The sequence below is a fragment of the Neofelis nebulosa genome, chromosome 1 (genome assembly GCF_028018385.1).
Source record: "Neofelis nebulosa isolate mNeoNeb1 chromosome 1, mNeoNeb1.pri, whole genome shotgun sequence".
Lineage (NCBI taxonomy): Eukaryota > Metazoa > Chordata > Mammalia > Carnivora > Felidae > Neofelis > Neofelis nebulosa.
This window is the reverse complement of record NC_080782.1, coordinates 123,018,188-123,031,516: the sequence shown is the minus strand read 5'-3', so window position 1 is coordinate 123,031,516 and position 13,329 is coordinate 123,018,188. Positions and strand designations below refer to the sequence as shown.

The window sequence follows — 13,329 nt, the reverse complement described above, 5'->3', positions numbered from 1 at the left end:
TCCTGTAAAGGATAAATGTGTCACTCACACAATGCACTGTACTGAAAATGGGCTATGAAAATAAATAATGGAAAAACTTAGAAGAGAAAAAATTGTTAGAAAAAATAACCATATTTTCTTTAAAAACAAATAAATTACTTTAGAGGGCTTATTGTACAGTAACATTTGGGTCATGCCTGGATTTTTATTACAAATAAAATAACGGGAGCTTGAATTTTATTCTTTTGGGGAGAAATAAATTATGGAAAAGAAATGGTATAAACATCTTTTCTTTACCAAGAATAGATTGCAGTAACAGGTTAGGACTCTGAGTGTCGCTGTTCACCAGTCAGGGGAAAAAGACAACAAGGAATTTAATCCAAACCACAAGATTTCTGCATGACAAAGCACTAGCCCTGTGGCTTTGGGAAGCTTCAGACTGGACCCCAGAACTCCATCATCCAACGGTGAAAGCACATAATCTTGGACCCTGAAGATTCTGGGGCTCCTCTGACCCTCCACTAAGGGAGCATCCAAGTGCAAGCTATTCCGCAGCGGCGCTGCAATGGCGGCTCCTCCTTATCGGCCAGACTGCAGCCGGCTGGTCAGGATCTGCGTTCTCCTGGGGGCTCTGTGGGAAATACAGGCGGAACAGATACGATACTCGGTGCCTGAGGAGCTGGACAAAGGCTCTTATGTGGGCAACATCGCCAAGGACCTGGGACTGGAGCCCCGGGAACTGTCAGAGCGGGGAGTCCGCATCATCTCCAGAGGTAGGACGCATCTCTTTGCTCTGAACCCTCAAAGCGGCAGCTTGGTCACCGCGGGTAAGATAGACCGGGAAGAGCTCTGTGAGAGATCTCCAAAGTGTGTAGTAAGCCTGGAGATTCTTCTGGAGGACAAAGTGAAGATTTTTGGAGTAGAAGTGGAAATAATCGATGTTAATGATAACGCACCCAACTTTGGGATAGAGCAAAGGGAAATAAAAGTCGCTGAAAATGAAAATCCTGGGACAAGATTTCCTCTTCCTGAAGCTTTTGATCCAGATGTAGGGGTCAACTCCCTGCAGGGTTACCAGCTCAGTTCAAATGTTCACTTCTCCCTAGACGTGCAAAGTGGAGTGGATGGCATTAAGTACCCTGAGCTGGTGCTGGAGCTTGCCCTAGATAGAGAAGAAGAGGCGGTTCACCACCTCCTCCTCACCGCCTTTGATGGAGGTGACCTGGTTCGCTCTGGCACTGTCAAGATTCATGTAACTCTTATGGATACCAACGACAATGCTCCTGTATTTACTCAGCCAGAGTACCATGTGAATGTTCCGGAGAATGTGCCAGTGGGCTACTGGCTACTCACTGTAAAGGCCACTGATCCAGATGAAGGAGCCAATGGAGAAGTAACATATTCTTTCCGCAAAGTGAGTGATAAAATGTCCCAACTATTCCAGTTGAATTCTTTGACTGGGGACATAACAATAGTGGGGGATCTAGATTATGAAGACTCTGGATTCTATGATATAGATGTAGAAGCCCATGATGGACCTGGTCTCCGAGCCAGAAGTAAAGTTCTGGTGACAGTTCTGGATGTAAATGACAATGCTCCAGAAGTCACAGTTACATCTCTCACCAGCTCTATCCAAGAAACTTCTTCCCCAGGTACAGTAATTGCACTTTTCAATGTGCATGACAGTGATTCAGGAGAGAATGGCCTTGTCACATGTTCTATTCTGGATAATCTGCCATTCACACTTGAAAAGACCTATGGAAATTATCATCGTCTGTCGACACAAAGAACACTGGATAGGGAAGAAGTCTCAGAATATAACATCACAGTAACTTCCACTGATCATGGAACTCCACCACTGTCTACAGAAACTCACATCTCATTGCATGTGGCAGACATCAACGACAACCCACCTACTTTCCCTCATGCTTCCTACTCTGCCTACATTCCTGAAAACAACCCTAGAGGAGCTTCCATTTTATCCATGTCTGCCCAGGACCCTGACAGCATTGAGAATGCCAGAGTAACTTACTCCTTAGCTGAGGACACACTGCACGGGATGCCTCTCTCCTTCTATGTTTCCATCAACTCTGATACTGGTGTCCTGTATGCATTGTGCTCCTTTGACTATGAGCAGGTTAGAGACCTGCAACTACTAGTGACAGCCAGCGACAGTGGGGACCCTCCACTCAGCAGCAATGTGTCCTTGAGTATTTTTGTTCTGGATCAGAACGACAATTCCCCTGAAATCCTGTACCCTGCTCTCCCCACTGACGGTTCCATAGGCGTGGAGCTGGCACCCCGATCAGCAGAGCCTGGCTACCTGGTGACCAAGGTGGTGGCAGTGGACAGAGACTCTGGCCAGAACGCCTGGCTGTCCTACCGTCTACTCAAGGCCAGCGAGCCAGGGCTCTTCACGGTGGGGCTGCACACGGGCGAGGTGCGCACTGCACGGGCCCTGCTGGACAGAGATGCGCTCAAGCAGAGTCTGGTGGTGGCGGTGCAGGACCACGGCCAACCCCCTCTCTCAGCCACTGTCACACTCACAGTGGCCGTGGCTGAAAGCATTCCAGAAGTCCTGGCTGACCTGAGCAGCCTCAAGCCCTCAGCCTATGCTGATGACTCTAGCCTCACGCTGTACCTGGTGGTGGCGGTGGCCACAGTTTCCTGTGTCTTCCTTGCCTTTGTCATTGTTCTGCTGGCGCTCAGACTGAGGCGCTGGCACACTTCGCGTCAGCTCCAGGCTGCAGGGGTCGGATTGGCTGGAGTGCCAGCCTCGCACTTTGTGGGCATGGATGGGGTGCGAGCTTTCCTGCAGACCTATTCCCAGGAGGTCTCCCTCAGGGCAGACTCCAGGGAGAGTCATGTGATCTTCCCCCAGCCCAACTATGCCGACACGCTCCTCAGCCAGGAGAGCTGTGGGAAAAGCGAGCCTCTTCTCATAACTCAGGATTTACTTGAAACAAAAGGAGACCCTGGTTCTCATCAGGTGAGTCAATCTTGCCACACCAAAACATAGGCAAAGAGCTATATAAGTGTCTCCAACTGTATAAGGTAGGTAATTGATGAAGTAAAGGCATTTTTTTAGTATTCTATTACTTTAAAGGGGAGGAGCAGATGATTCCTCAAGAATAATCAATAGCAGTTAGTACTCCTAAAAGCTGTTTATTATTTATCATTTTTAGTCTTCATGTAGTTACAGTTTCAACAATTTCTTAACTATATACCTCTAACCACCTCTATTCTTAACAGAACACTGAGTGTTTTTAACTGTCCTCTTTTTTACACTTTGCTTGAAGTTTGTTTTTCCTTGAAAGGGTATTTTCCATTATAATTAAACAAACAGTGGCAATTTATAAATATTGGAGAAAATATTAACCTTTATTTATTTATTTAATATAATTTATTATCAAATTAGCTAACATACAGTGTGTACAGAGTGCTCTTGGTTTTTGGGGTAGATTTCCATGATTCACCGCTTATGTACAACACCCAGTGCTCATCCCAACAAGTGCCCTTCTCAATGCCCATCACCCATTTTCCCCTCTCCCTCACCCCCCCATCAACCCTCAGTTTATTCTCTGTATTTAAGAGTCTCTTATGGTGTGCCTCCTTCCCTCTGTTTGTAACTATTTTTTCCCCTTCCCCAAAATATTAGCTTTTAGATCTAATTTTAACAAGGATAGCTCTCATTAGGATTGGTATATTTCAAATATTTTGTTATTGCAGTTTGTGAGATACACCAGTAGTGACTATGTGTGATTCCTTTGGCTCACTTCTGGGATTACGAAAAATATTGCACATTTTAGTTCACTCATCTTTAAGTAGGTTGAAGGAATAATTTTAATAATTTATAAATTTCCTATTATGGCATCACAATGAGACCCTTTTCAATTTCTAAGGAAAACATACCTTTCAAAATCTCTCCTTTTTCATCATGAGAGTCACTTGTGGAGACTGGGTAACTTAGATTCTGAACTGATATGATTTATGCTACTTAGTAAGTAGGCCTCATCCCTGTTTCTGAAAATTGCTCTCAGGTAGCTCTGAGATGGCTCTGGGATGATCTGATATGGGGGAAATATTTTGTGTTCAAGGGATAGCAACACTTTTGTTAAATGTGCCTTTATTTAGTTCCATGAGATAATTAAGAATTCAAGAGTGTGTAGGGCAACACAAATTAGTGCTCTTTCATAGCTGGGAACTATAGCAGTAAACTGTGAACTATGCCTCAATTCAATTTAAGAAAGGGCATTTTAGTTTTTAAAAAAGAATTTACTTATTTAAAACAATTTTCTTTTCTTTTCTTTTTTTTTTTTTTACGTTTTTTTATTTTTGAGACAGAGAGAGACGGAGCATGAACGGGGGAGGGGCAGACAGAGAGGGAGACACAGAATCGGAAGCAGGCTCCAGGCTCTGAGCCATCAGCCCAGAGCCTGACGCGGGGCTCGAACTCACAGTCTGTGAGATCATGACCTGAGCTGAAGTCGGACGCCTAACCGACCGAGCCACCCAGGCGCCCCTAAAACAATTTTCTTTTTAATTTAAGTAATCTCTACACCCAACATGGGGCTCAAACTCATGACCCCAAGATCAAGAGTCACATGCTTTTTGGACTGAGCCACACAAGCACCCTGCATTTAGTTTCTAAATGCTTTTGCCTTCATGGGAAACTGTGTTGCAATACATAGAATAAACAGAATGTCATGTGATACAATTGTCTGGCATGGGGAAAGGAGAGAGGAAATAATATTGAGCAAGATTCTGAGGGGAGATTATGTAAACTATTGAAGTTTATCTGAGGAGAGATTATTTGTCTGAGATTATTTAAAATACTGAAGCTTAGGGGCGCCTGGATGGCGCAGTCGGTTAAGCGTCCGACTTCAGCCAGGTCACGATCTCGCAGTCCGTGAGTTCGAGCCCCGCGTCAGGCTCTGGGCTGATGGCTCGGAGCCTGGAGCCTGTTTCTGATTCTGTGTCTCCCTCTCTCTCTGCCCCTACCCCGTTCATGCTCTGTCTCTCTCTGTCCCAAAAAAAATAAATAAATAACGTTGAAAAAAAAATTTAAAATACTGAAGCTTAAAAGAAAATTTGGAAATACCAATTGGCCTGAAACTGTCAAGCATTTTTGGAGGTTGGCATTAGGAATACATTCCAGAATCAGAGTGATACATATTTTAAATGCCTAGGAGAGCAGTAGATAATTAACACCCTAATATCACACAGAAAAAAATATTTTTGTTTGGGCACTGGGTTTCTTTTAGAAAATATTTCTGATTAAGTAAATTATTGTACAACCATATGATGGATTACTACATAACTGTAAGAAATAAATTGGAAAGCTATGTACTTATATGAAATGATTTCAAGATACAATGAATGAAAAAAGAAAGATGCAGAATATGGTATATTGTATACTTACATTTATGTATTAACGTGCGGGAGAACATTTATAAAAATTTGCTGCACTACACAAAACATCTCTGGAATGATACACACAAAAAAGTAATACTTATTTCTCTCGGGATAAATGTGTTATTGAAACAAGACAGGGAGAGAATATGCGTTATGTACCTCTTCAATTTTGGAGCTACATGAATATATATCTATTTAAAAACAACTGTAGATTCAAAAAAGAAAGGTTCGCAAAACGTTTATAAGCATTTGGTGCATTTCCACGGGAAAACCTCTGGGTGTCGCTGTAGGTCAAAAAAGTGAGAGAAAAAGCATTTGGGAGTCTCTTAGAGGGTAACTTCCTGCTCAAACCAGCCACACACCAGTACTGATTCGGATACAGAAAACAAAAGCCGGAAAAGCGACCCTACCCGGGATTTTGCCATCCACAGAGGGCTTAATTCTCCTCCCATCCAAAAAGCAGAGCCACCGTGAAGGGAGACAGGATGAGGCCGAGGCCGAGCGCAGAAAGGAGCAGCCCAGCGCGGTGGCGGCAGGTATTGTTGCCCTTCCTGCTGTCTTTGTTCCGCGGGGCTCTTCCAGATCAAATCCGCTATTCAATTCCCGAAGAGCTGGCCAAAAACTCGGTGGTAGGAAACCTCGCCAAGGATCTGGGGCTCAGTGTCCGGGATTTGCCAGCCCGGAAGCTGCGGGTTAGTGCGGAGAAAGAATATTTCACTGTAAACCCTGAGAGTGGGGACTTACTTGTGAGTGACAGAATAGACCGAGAGCAGATATGCGGAAAGAAGCCTCTGTGTACTCTGGATTTCGATACTGTCGCTGAAAACCCACTAAATATTTTCCATGTAGCAGTAATAGTACAGGATATAAATGACAATACCCCGCTATTCAAACAGAATAATATTGATTTAAAAATTGGAGAATCCACTAAGCCAGGTAAAACATTTCCACTAGACCCGGCCCTGGATTCAGATGCTGGCCCAAATTCACTGCAAAGATACCATCTTAATGACAATGAACACTTTGATCTCATAGAGAAACAGGCTCCAGATGGACGTAAATATCCTGAGTTGGTTCTGAAACATTCACTAGACAGAGAAGAACAGAATCTCCATCAATTGGTTCTAACAGCTGTGGATGGTGGAGACCCACCCCAAAGCGGCACCGCTCAGATCCAAATCCAAGTGACCGATGCCAACGATAATGCCCCAGTTTTCATCCAGGACGTGTACAAGGTCAGCCTGCAGGAAGGTGTACCTCTGGGCTTCTCCGTGCTTCAAGTAACGGCCACTGATCAGGATGAGGGCGTCAACGCAGAAATCACCTACTCCTTTCATCATGTGGATGAACTAGTGGAACAGTTTTTTAACTTAGATAAAAGAACAGGTGAAATCACAACAAAGGATAATTTTGATTTTGAAATTGCTAATAGTTACACTCTCAGTGTAGAAGCAAAAGATCATGGAGATCTAGCAGCCTATTGCAGTATCCAAGTTGAAATTCTCGATGAGAATGATTGTGCACCTGAAATGGTTATTACTTCGGTATTTACTCCGCTACCAGAAGATTCACCACCAGGAACTGTGATCGCCTTGATAAAAACAAGAGATAGAGACTCTGGAGAAAATGGAGAAGTTTACTGCCGCATCTTGGGAAAGGCCGCATTTATATTGAAATCTTACACCAAGAACTATTACAAGCTAGTGACAGACGGGCCCCTGGATCGGGAGGAGAATCCAGAATATAACATCACTATAATGGCCACCGACAGAGGTAAGCCGCCCCTCTCCTCTAGTATAAACATCACTCTGCACATCGCAGATGTCAACGACAACGCGCCAGTTTTCGAACAGGTTTTCTATTTGGTTCACATTGCTGAGAACAACCCTCCAGGAGCCTCCATCGCCCAAGTCAGCGCCTCCGACCCCGACCTAGGGCCCAACGGCCGCGTCTCCTACTCCATCGTGGCCAGCGACCTGGAGCCGCGGGCGCTGGCGTCCTACGTGTCCGTGAGCGCGCAGAGCGGCGTGGTGTTCGCGCAGCGCGCCTTCGACCACGAGCAGCTGCGCGCCTTCGAGCTGACGGTGCAGGCCCGCGACCAGGGCTCGCCCGCGCTCAGCGCCAACGTGAGCCTGCGCGTGTTGGTGGGCGACCGCAACGACAACGCGCCTAGGGTGCTGTACCCGGCGCTGGGGCCCGACGGCTCGGCGCTCTTCGACACGGTGCCGCGCGCCGCGCAGCCCGGCTACCTGGTCACCAAGGTGGTGGCGGTGGACGCCGACTCGGGACACAATGCGTGGCTGTCGTACCACGTGTTGCAGGCCAGCGAGCCCGGACTCTTCAGCCTGGGGCTGCGCACGGGCGAGGTGCGCACTGCGCGTGCTTTGGGCGACAGGGACGCGGCCCGCCAGCGCCTGCTGGTCGCCGTGCGGGACGGGGGACAGCCGCCCCTCTCTGCCACCGCCACGCTGCACCTGGTTTTCGCCGACAGCCTGCAAGAAGTACTGCCGGATGTCAGCGACCGCCCGGAGCCCTCTGACCCCCAGGCCGAGCTGCAGTTTTACCTGGTGGTGGCTTTGGCCTTGATCTCGGTGCTCTTCCTCCTTGCGGTGATTCTGGCGGTGGCCCTGCGCCTGCGCGGCTCCCCCAGCCCTGCTGCCTGGGGCTGCTTTCAGTCAGGCCTCCGTTCCAAATCTGGACCTGGGGTTCTCCCCGATTACAGTGAGGGGACTTTGCCTTATTCCTACAATCTGTGCGTTGCTTCACAGTTAGCTAAGACAGAGTTTAATTTTCTTAATGTCACCCCGGAAGTGACTCCCTCTCAGGATCTCCTCTGTGAAGATGCCGGTTGGTTACCAAATACAAATCATGAAGGCGCTGGGGTCCCATTTGCATCAGATACTATTCTAAAGGTGAGTTTTAATTTACTTCGCTAGTTTTCACTTTGGGTTTCAATGTTTGTTAACAAATCACCTTACTGGCGTAGAAATTACTATTTCATATTTTGTCTTGTGGGTTCAATTTAGGCAGTTTTCTGCCTTAGTTATCTTAATCTTATCTAAACAAATTTTTAACATACGTTTTCTCTCTGATGTGTGAGATTTATTTGTCCATAATTACAAGCCTTTTACTACACGAAATAGTTTCTGCTTCATCTTTATATTACTTTCCTCTGAAATTTCATTACTACTGGGATCTTAAGCTATTCCTTTTACCCTACAGATCTTTATTACTCAGATTTTAGTTTTACTTCCTCTTAGAATTATAGCACTTCAGAGTAAAGAGAGCTTTCCATGTTCCTCGTTTGGGAAAACTGGGAACCAAAAAGAAAATTTTACCCAGTGTCATGGCTTGTCAACAGCAGGGCATGAGTAGGACTGAATTGTAGACCTCCCTTCTAAGTATCTTTTCAAGCTTAATGTCTTGAGATCTCAGATCTGTTTTTAAAGGATAAGCAACATTTGAGGCCTGTAGTATCTGTTATTAAGAGTGTGTTTATGGGGGTGCCTGGGTGGCTCAGTCAGTCAGTGTCTGACTCTTGATTTTGGCTCAGGTCATGATCTCATGATTCATGAGATTGAGCCCTGTCAGTGTGGAGCCTTCTTGGGATTCTCTCTTTCTCTGCATTTCCCTGCTCATGCTCTACCTCTCTCATAAATAAATAAACTTTAAAAAAGAATGTATTTAATAAGTGGGAGAAATCGTTCTCTCTCATGCATATAACAAATTGCTTTTGTGAAAAATTGTACAATGAGAAAAATTTTGCAAATTATACTCACATTGTTTACCTAAAACTTTCTTTTTTGAATTTTCTAATTATAGATATAAAATCTCTTCGTGTTGTTTCTTTTCCTATGGAGGTGTCATTAGGGAAAAAATTGCTTTTCTCAGTGGACTCTCTGAAATGTCCCTTTGTTTTCAATCGTGAGGCTTTTTTTCCTGCTACCATGTAAAGGTGATAGCATTTAATATCCGTCTCAGCATAGAAAGGGCACTTGCCTGCTCAATAAGGATCTGGACATGTTTTTCTGCCTAGGTGATGAACGAAAGCCCTTTTCTTCAGTCACTACACTGACTTCCCCAAGAGTCTGTCAGTGTAAAATGCCTTAACTCCAATTTAGACATGATAATAGGGAAATATAAATAATGTGTAGTTAACCCAACTCAGACTCTTAGTCTGATATAGTGGAGCTGCCAAACTCTTAGTGTGAAAGTCTGGGAACTTTCTTAAAGACCTCAAGTAGCAAAATGGACCCTTTATTTTCTGTTTACAACATCTAATACAATTTGCTTGAATCAGTAGGCCTTTATGCAATGGTGCGATGAGAGCTAGGTTTGTTTCCTGGGCATTCTTATCCATAGTAGGTATGTTTTCATAAATAGATCCTAATAAAAAGATGAAATTTTAAAGCCTACAAAACTAAGAATTCTAATGTCCTAATTTAATGGACTCAGTATAGGTAAGAGGTAAATAAAGGACATAGACTCAATGGCACATTAAATAAAACTTCTAAAGAAATAAAAATGTAATAATTATATTGATCTCAAGGTTTGTGGAAGTCCTTTGATATTTCAGAATTAAATCTTAAATATGAGTAATGTCACTTGTCAATAGGTTAAGCAATAATTCTTCAAAATAATAATTCAAAGTGTATTAAGCAATAATACAGCAAAATTATTAGAAATAAGATATAATTAAACATTTATGAAATAAAAACAGAATTGGTGTAGTAACTGGTTAGGACTCTGAGCGTCGCTGTTCACCAAAGTGGAAAAGCTGCCCGCTGACGGCGACCTGACTCTGCTCCTTCCGCCCTAAACAAACACAGACCAGAGAAATTTGGGGAAAAGCCTCGCGTTTCTGTCAAGTAATGTGTTTCCTTTGACTTGAAAGAAATAAGGATACAGCAGGCTGGAATTAGGACTAAGGAAACTGGTCGGAGAGAAGGAAATGGCGGATACACTGAGGGGTTGGGGCTGCATAGAGCCGCTCCTGCTCCTCCTGCTCCTGGAGACGTTATGGAGAGCTGGAGCCGGGCCGATCCGCTACTCGGTGCTGGAGGAGCTGGACAAAGGCTCCTTCGTGGGCAGCATCGCCAAGGACCTGGGTCTGGAGCCCCGGGAGCTGGCGGAGCGTGGCGTCCGCATCGTCTCCAGAGGTAGGACGCGGCTCTTTTCTCTGAACCCGCGAAGCGGCAGTTTGGTCACCGCAGGCAGGATAGACCGGGAGGAGCTCTGTGCTCAGAGCGCACGGTGTGTGGTAAGTTTTAACATCTTGCTTGAGAATAACATGAAAATTTATGGAGTAGAAATAGAAATAATAGATATTAATGATAACTTTCCACGTTTCCGGGATGAGGAAGTAAAAGTAAAAATTAATGAAAATGCGGCTACGGGAACTCGGTTAGCGCTTCCTTTCGCTCGAGACGCGGATGTGAGTATGAACTCTCTCCAGAGTTATAAGCTCAGCCCCAATATGCACTTCTCTCTGGAGCAGAAAAGCGGAACTGATGGACAAAAATATCCGGAGCTGGTACTGGAACGGCCCTTGGACCGCGAGAGAGTAGCTGTCCACGACCTTCTTCTCACAGCTTTAGATGGTGGAGACCCCATACTCTCTAGTAGTATGCACATACACGTGGTGGTCCTCGACGCAAATGATAATGCACCTCTCTTCACTCAATCTGAGTACAGAGTGACTGTTCCAGAGAACATACCTGTAGGCTCTCGGCTGCTTACACTAACCGCCACGGATCCAGATGAGGGAGTAAACGGGGAATTAACATACTCTTTTCGCAATGAAGAAGATAAGATTTCAGAGACTTTCCAACTTGATTCCAGTCTGGGTGAAATCTCAACTCTGCAATCACTGGATTATGAAGAATCCAGATTCTACCTCATGGAAGTGGTAGCTCAGGATGGAGGTGCTCTTCTTGCCAGTGCTAAGGTATTGGTGACAGTACAGGATGTGAATGACAATGTCCCAGAAGTGATCCTCACATCCCTTGCTAGTTCCATCTCTGAAGACTGTCCTCCTGGAACTGTAATTGCACTGTTTAGTGTACATGATGGTGATTCTGGAGAGAATGGTGAGATTGTGTGTTCTATCCCCAGGAACTTGCCCTTTAAATTGGAAAAGTCAGTTGATAATTATTACCACTTATTGACAACGAAAGCCCTGGACAGAGAAGAGATCTCAGATTATAACATCACAATAACTGTCATTGACAGTGGAAACCCACCCCTGTCTACAGAAAGCCACATCTCCCTGAATGTGGCAGACATCAATGACAACCCTCCTGTCTTCCCTCACACCTCATACTCCACCTACATCCTGGAAAACAATCCCAGAGGCATCTCAATTTTATCTGTGACTGCACACGACCCCGACAGCGGCAACAACGCCAAGATCACTTACTCTCTGGCTGAGGATATGTTTCAAGGAATGTCTCTGTCTACCTATGTCTTCATCAACTCCAATACAGGCATCCTGTATGCTCTGGGCTCTTTTGACTATGAACAAGTTAAAGATCTGCAGCTGTGGGTAATGGCCAGTGACAGTGGAGACCCTCCACTTAGTAGCAACATGTCACTGAGCCTGTTTGTGCTGGATCAGAATGACAATGCCCCTGAAATCCTGTACCCCAGCATTCCCACTGATGGCTCCACTGGTGTGGAGCTGGCTCCCCGATCCGCAGAGCCCGGATACCTAGTGACCAAGGTGGTGGCGGTGGACAGAGACTCTGGCCAGAATGCCTGGCTGTCCTACCACCTGCTCAAGGTCAGCGAGCCAGGACTTTTCACAGTGGGGCTACACACGGGTGAGGTGCGCACTGCACGGGCCCTGCTGGACAGAGACGCGCTCAAGCAGAGCTTAGTGGTGGTGGTCCAGGATCATGGCCAGCCCCCTCTTTCAGTTACTGTCACACTCACTGTGGCTGTAGCTGACAGTATCCCAGATGTCCTGGCTGACCTGGACAGCCTCAAGCCCTCATCCTATGCTGACGACTCCAGTCTCACACTGTACCTTGTGGTGGCAGTGGCTATAGTCTCCTGTGTCTTCCTCGCCTTTGTCATTGTGCTACTGGCACTCAGGCTGAGACGCTGGCACTCTTCAAGTCAGCTCCAGGCATCAGGAAGCAGGTTGGCTGGCATGCCCACCTCGCATTTTGTGGGTGTGGACGGGGTGCGAGCTTTCCTGCAGACTTATTCCCATGAGGTCTCCCTCACAGCAGACTCCCGGAATAGTCACATGATCTTCCCCCAGCCCAACTATGCAGACACACTCATCAGTCAGGAGAGCTGTGGGAAAAGCGAGCCTCCTCTAATATCTGAGAAGATAAATGTAAACGAAGAGCTAGGAGTTGTACAGGTGAGGTTTTTTTTTTTTTTTCCAGTATCATTGCTTGTAGCATTTTTTTCATTTGTTTCCTCAATCATTTGTCTGCCATATTCAAAGTTGGTTAATTATATAAATAATCAATCATTGTATGTTTTATTTAGAGATTGACTTGATTTAATTTGATGATGCTCTCTTCATTTGTTTTCAAATTATATTTTGGGTTTAATGTCTTTTTTTTCAATACATGAAATTTCTAGACAATCTAGCTGATATCCATAGTCTTAAAATAAATGAAACATGATCGCTTTACCCAAAGACTTTCTTATACAACTGTTATGTTTTTTTAATGTTTATTTATTTTGAGAGGAGGGAGGTGCAGAGGAGAGGGATAGAGAGAATCCCAAGCAGGCTCCATGCTTTCAGTGCAGAGCCTGATGCAGGGCTCTAACTCACAAACTATGAGACCATGACCAGAGACAAAGTCAAGAGTCAAATACTGAACCAACTAAGCCCCCCAGCTGCCCCAGAATTGTTATTATGTTAATAGAAGAGTTGTTCGATTAGTCCAAATTGTTACATGTAATGTTCTCTTT

At 45.1% G+C, this 13,329-nt stretch overlaps 1 protein-coding gene across 8 annotated transcripts in view; it reads left to right on the top strand.

Annotated features, from left to right (window-relative positions):
- Window positions 1-13,329, top strand: part of LOC131514100 (protocadherin gamma-C4) — a 177,151-nt gene that overhangs the window by 33,996 nt on the left and 129,826 nt on the right. Inside the window, exon 1 of one of the 8 annotated variants that reach the window (XM_058733772.1) lies at window positions 354-2,968. The exons of 5 other annotated variants lie outside the window; for them this stretch is intronic. In XM_058733772.1, coding sequence (XP_058589755.1) covers window positions 545-2,968 — 2,424 coding nt within the window. In that variant the 5' untranslated portion in view covers window positions 354-544. Of the gene's footprint in view, window positions 1-353; window positions 2,969-5,289; window positions 8,307-10,100; window positions 12,767-13,329 lie in introns of those variants that run through there. 2 more of the 8 variants (XM_058733739.1, XM_058733789.1) reach the window with 2 other exon arrangements.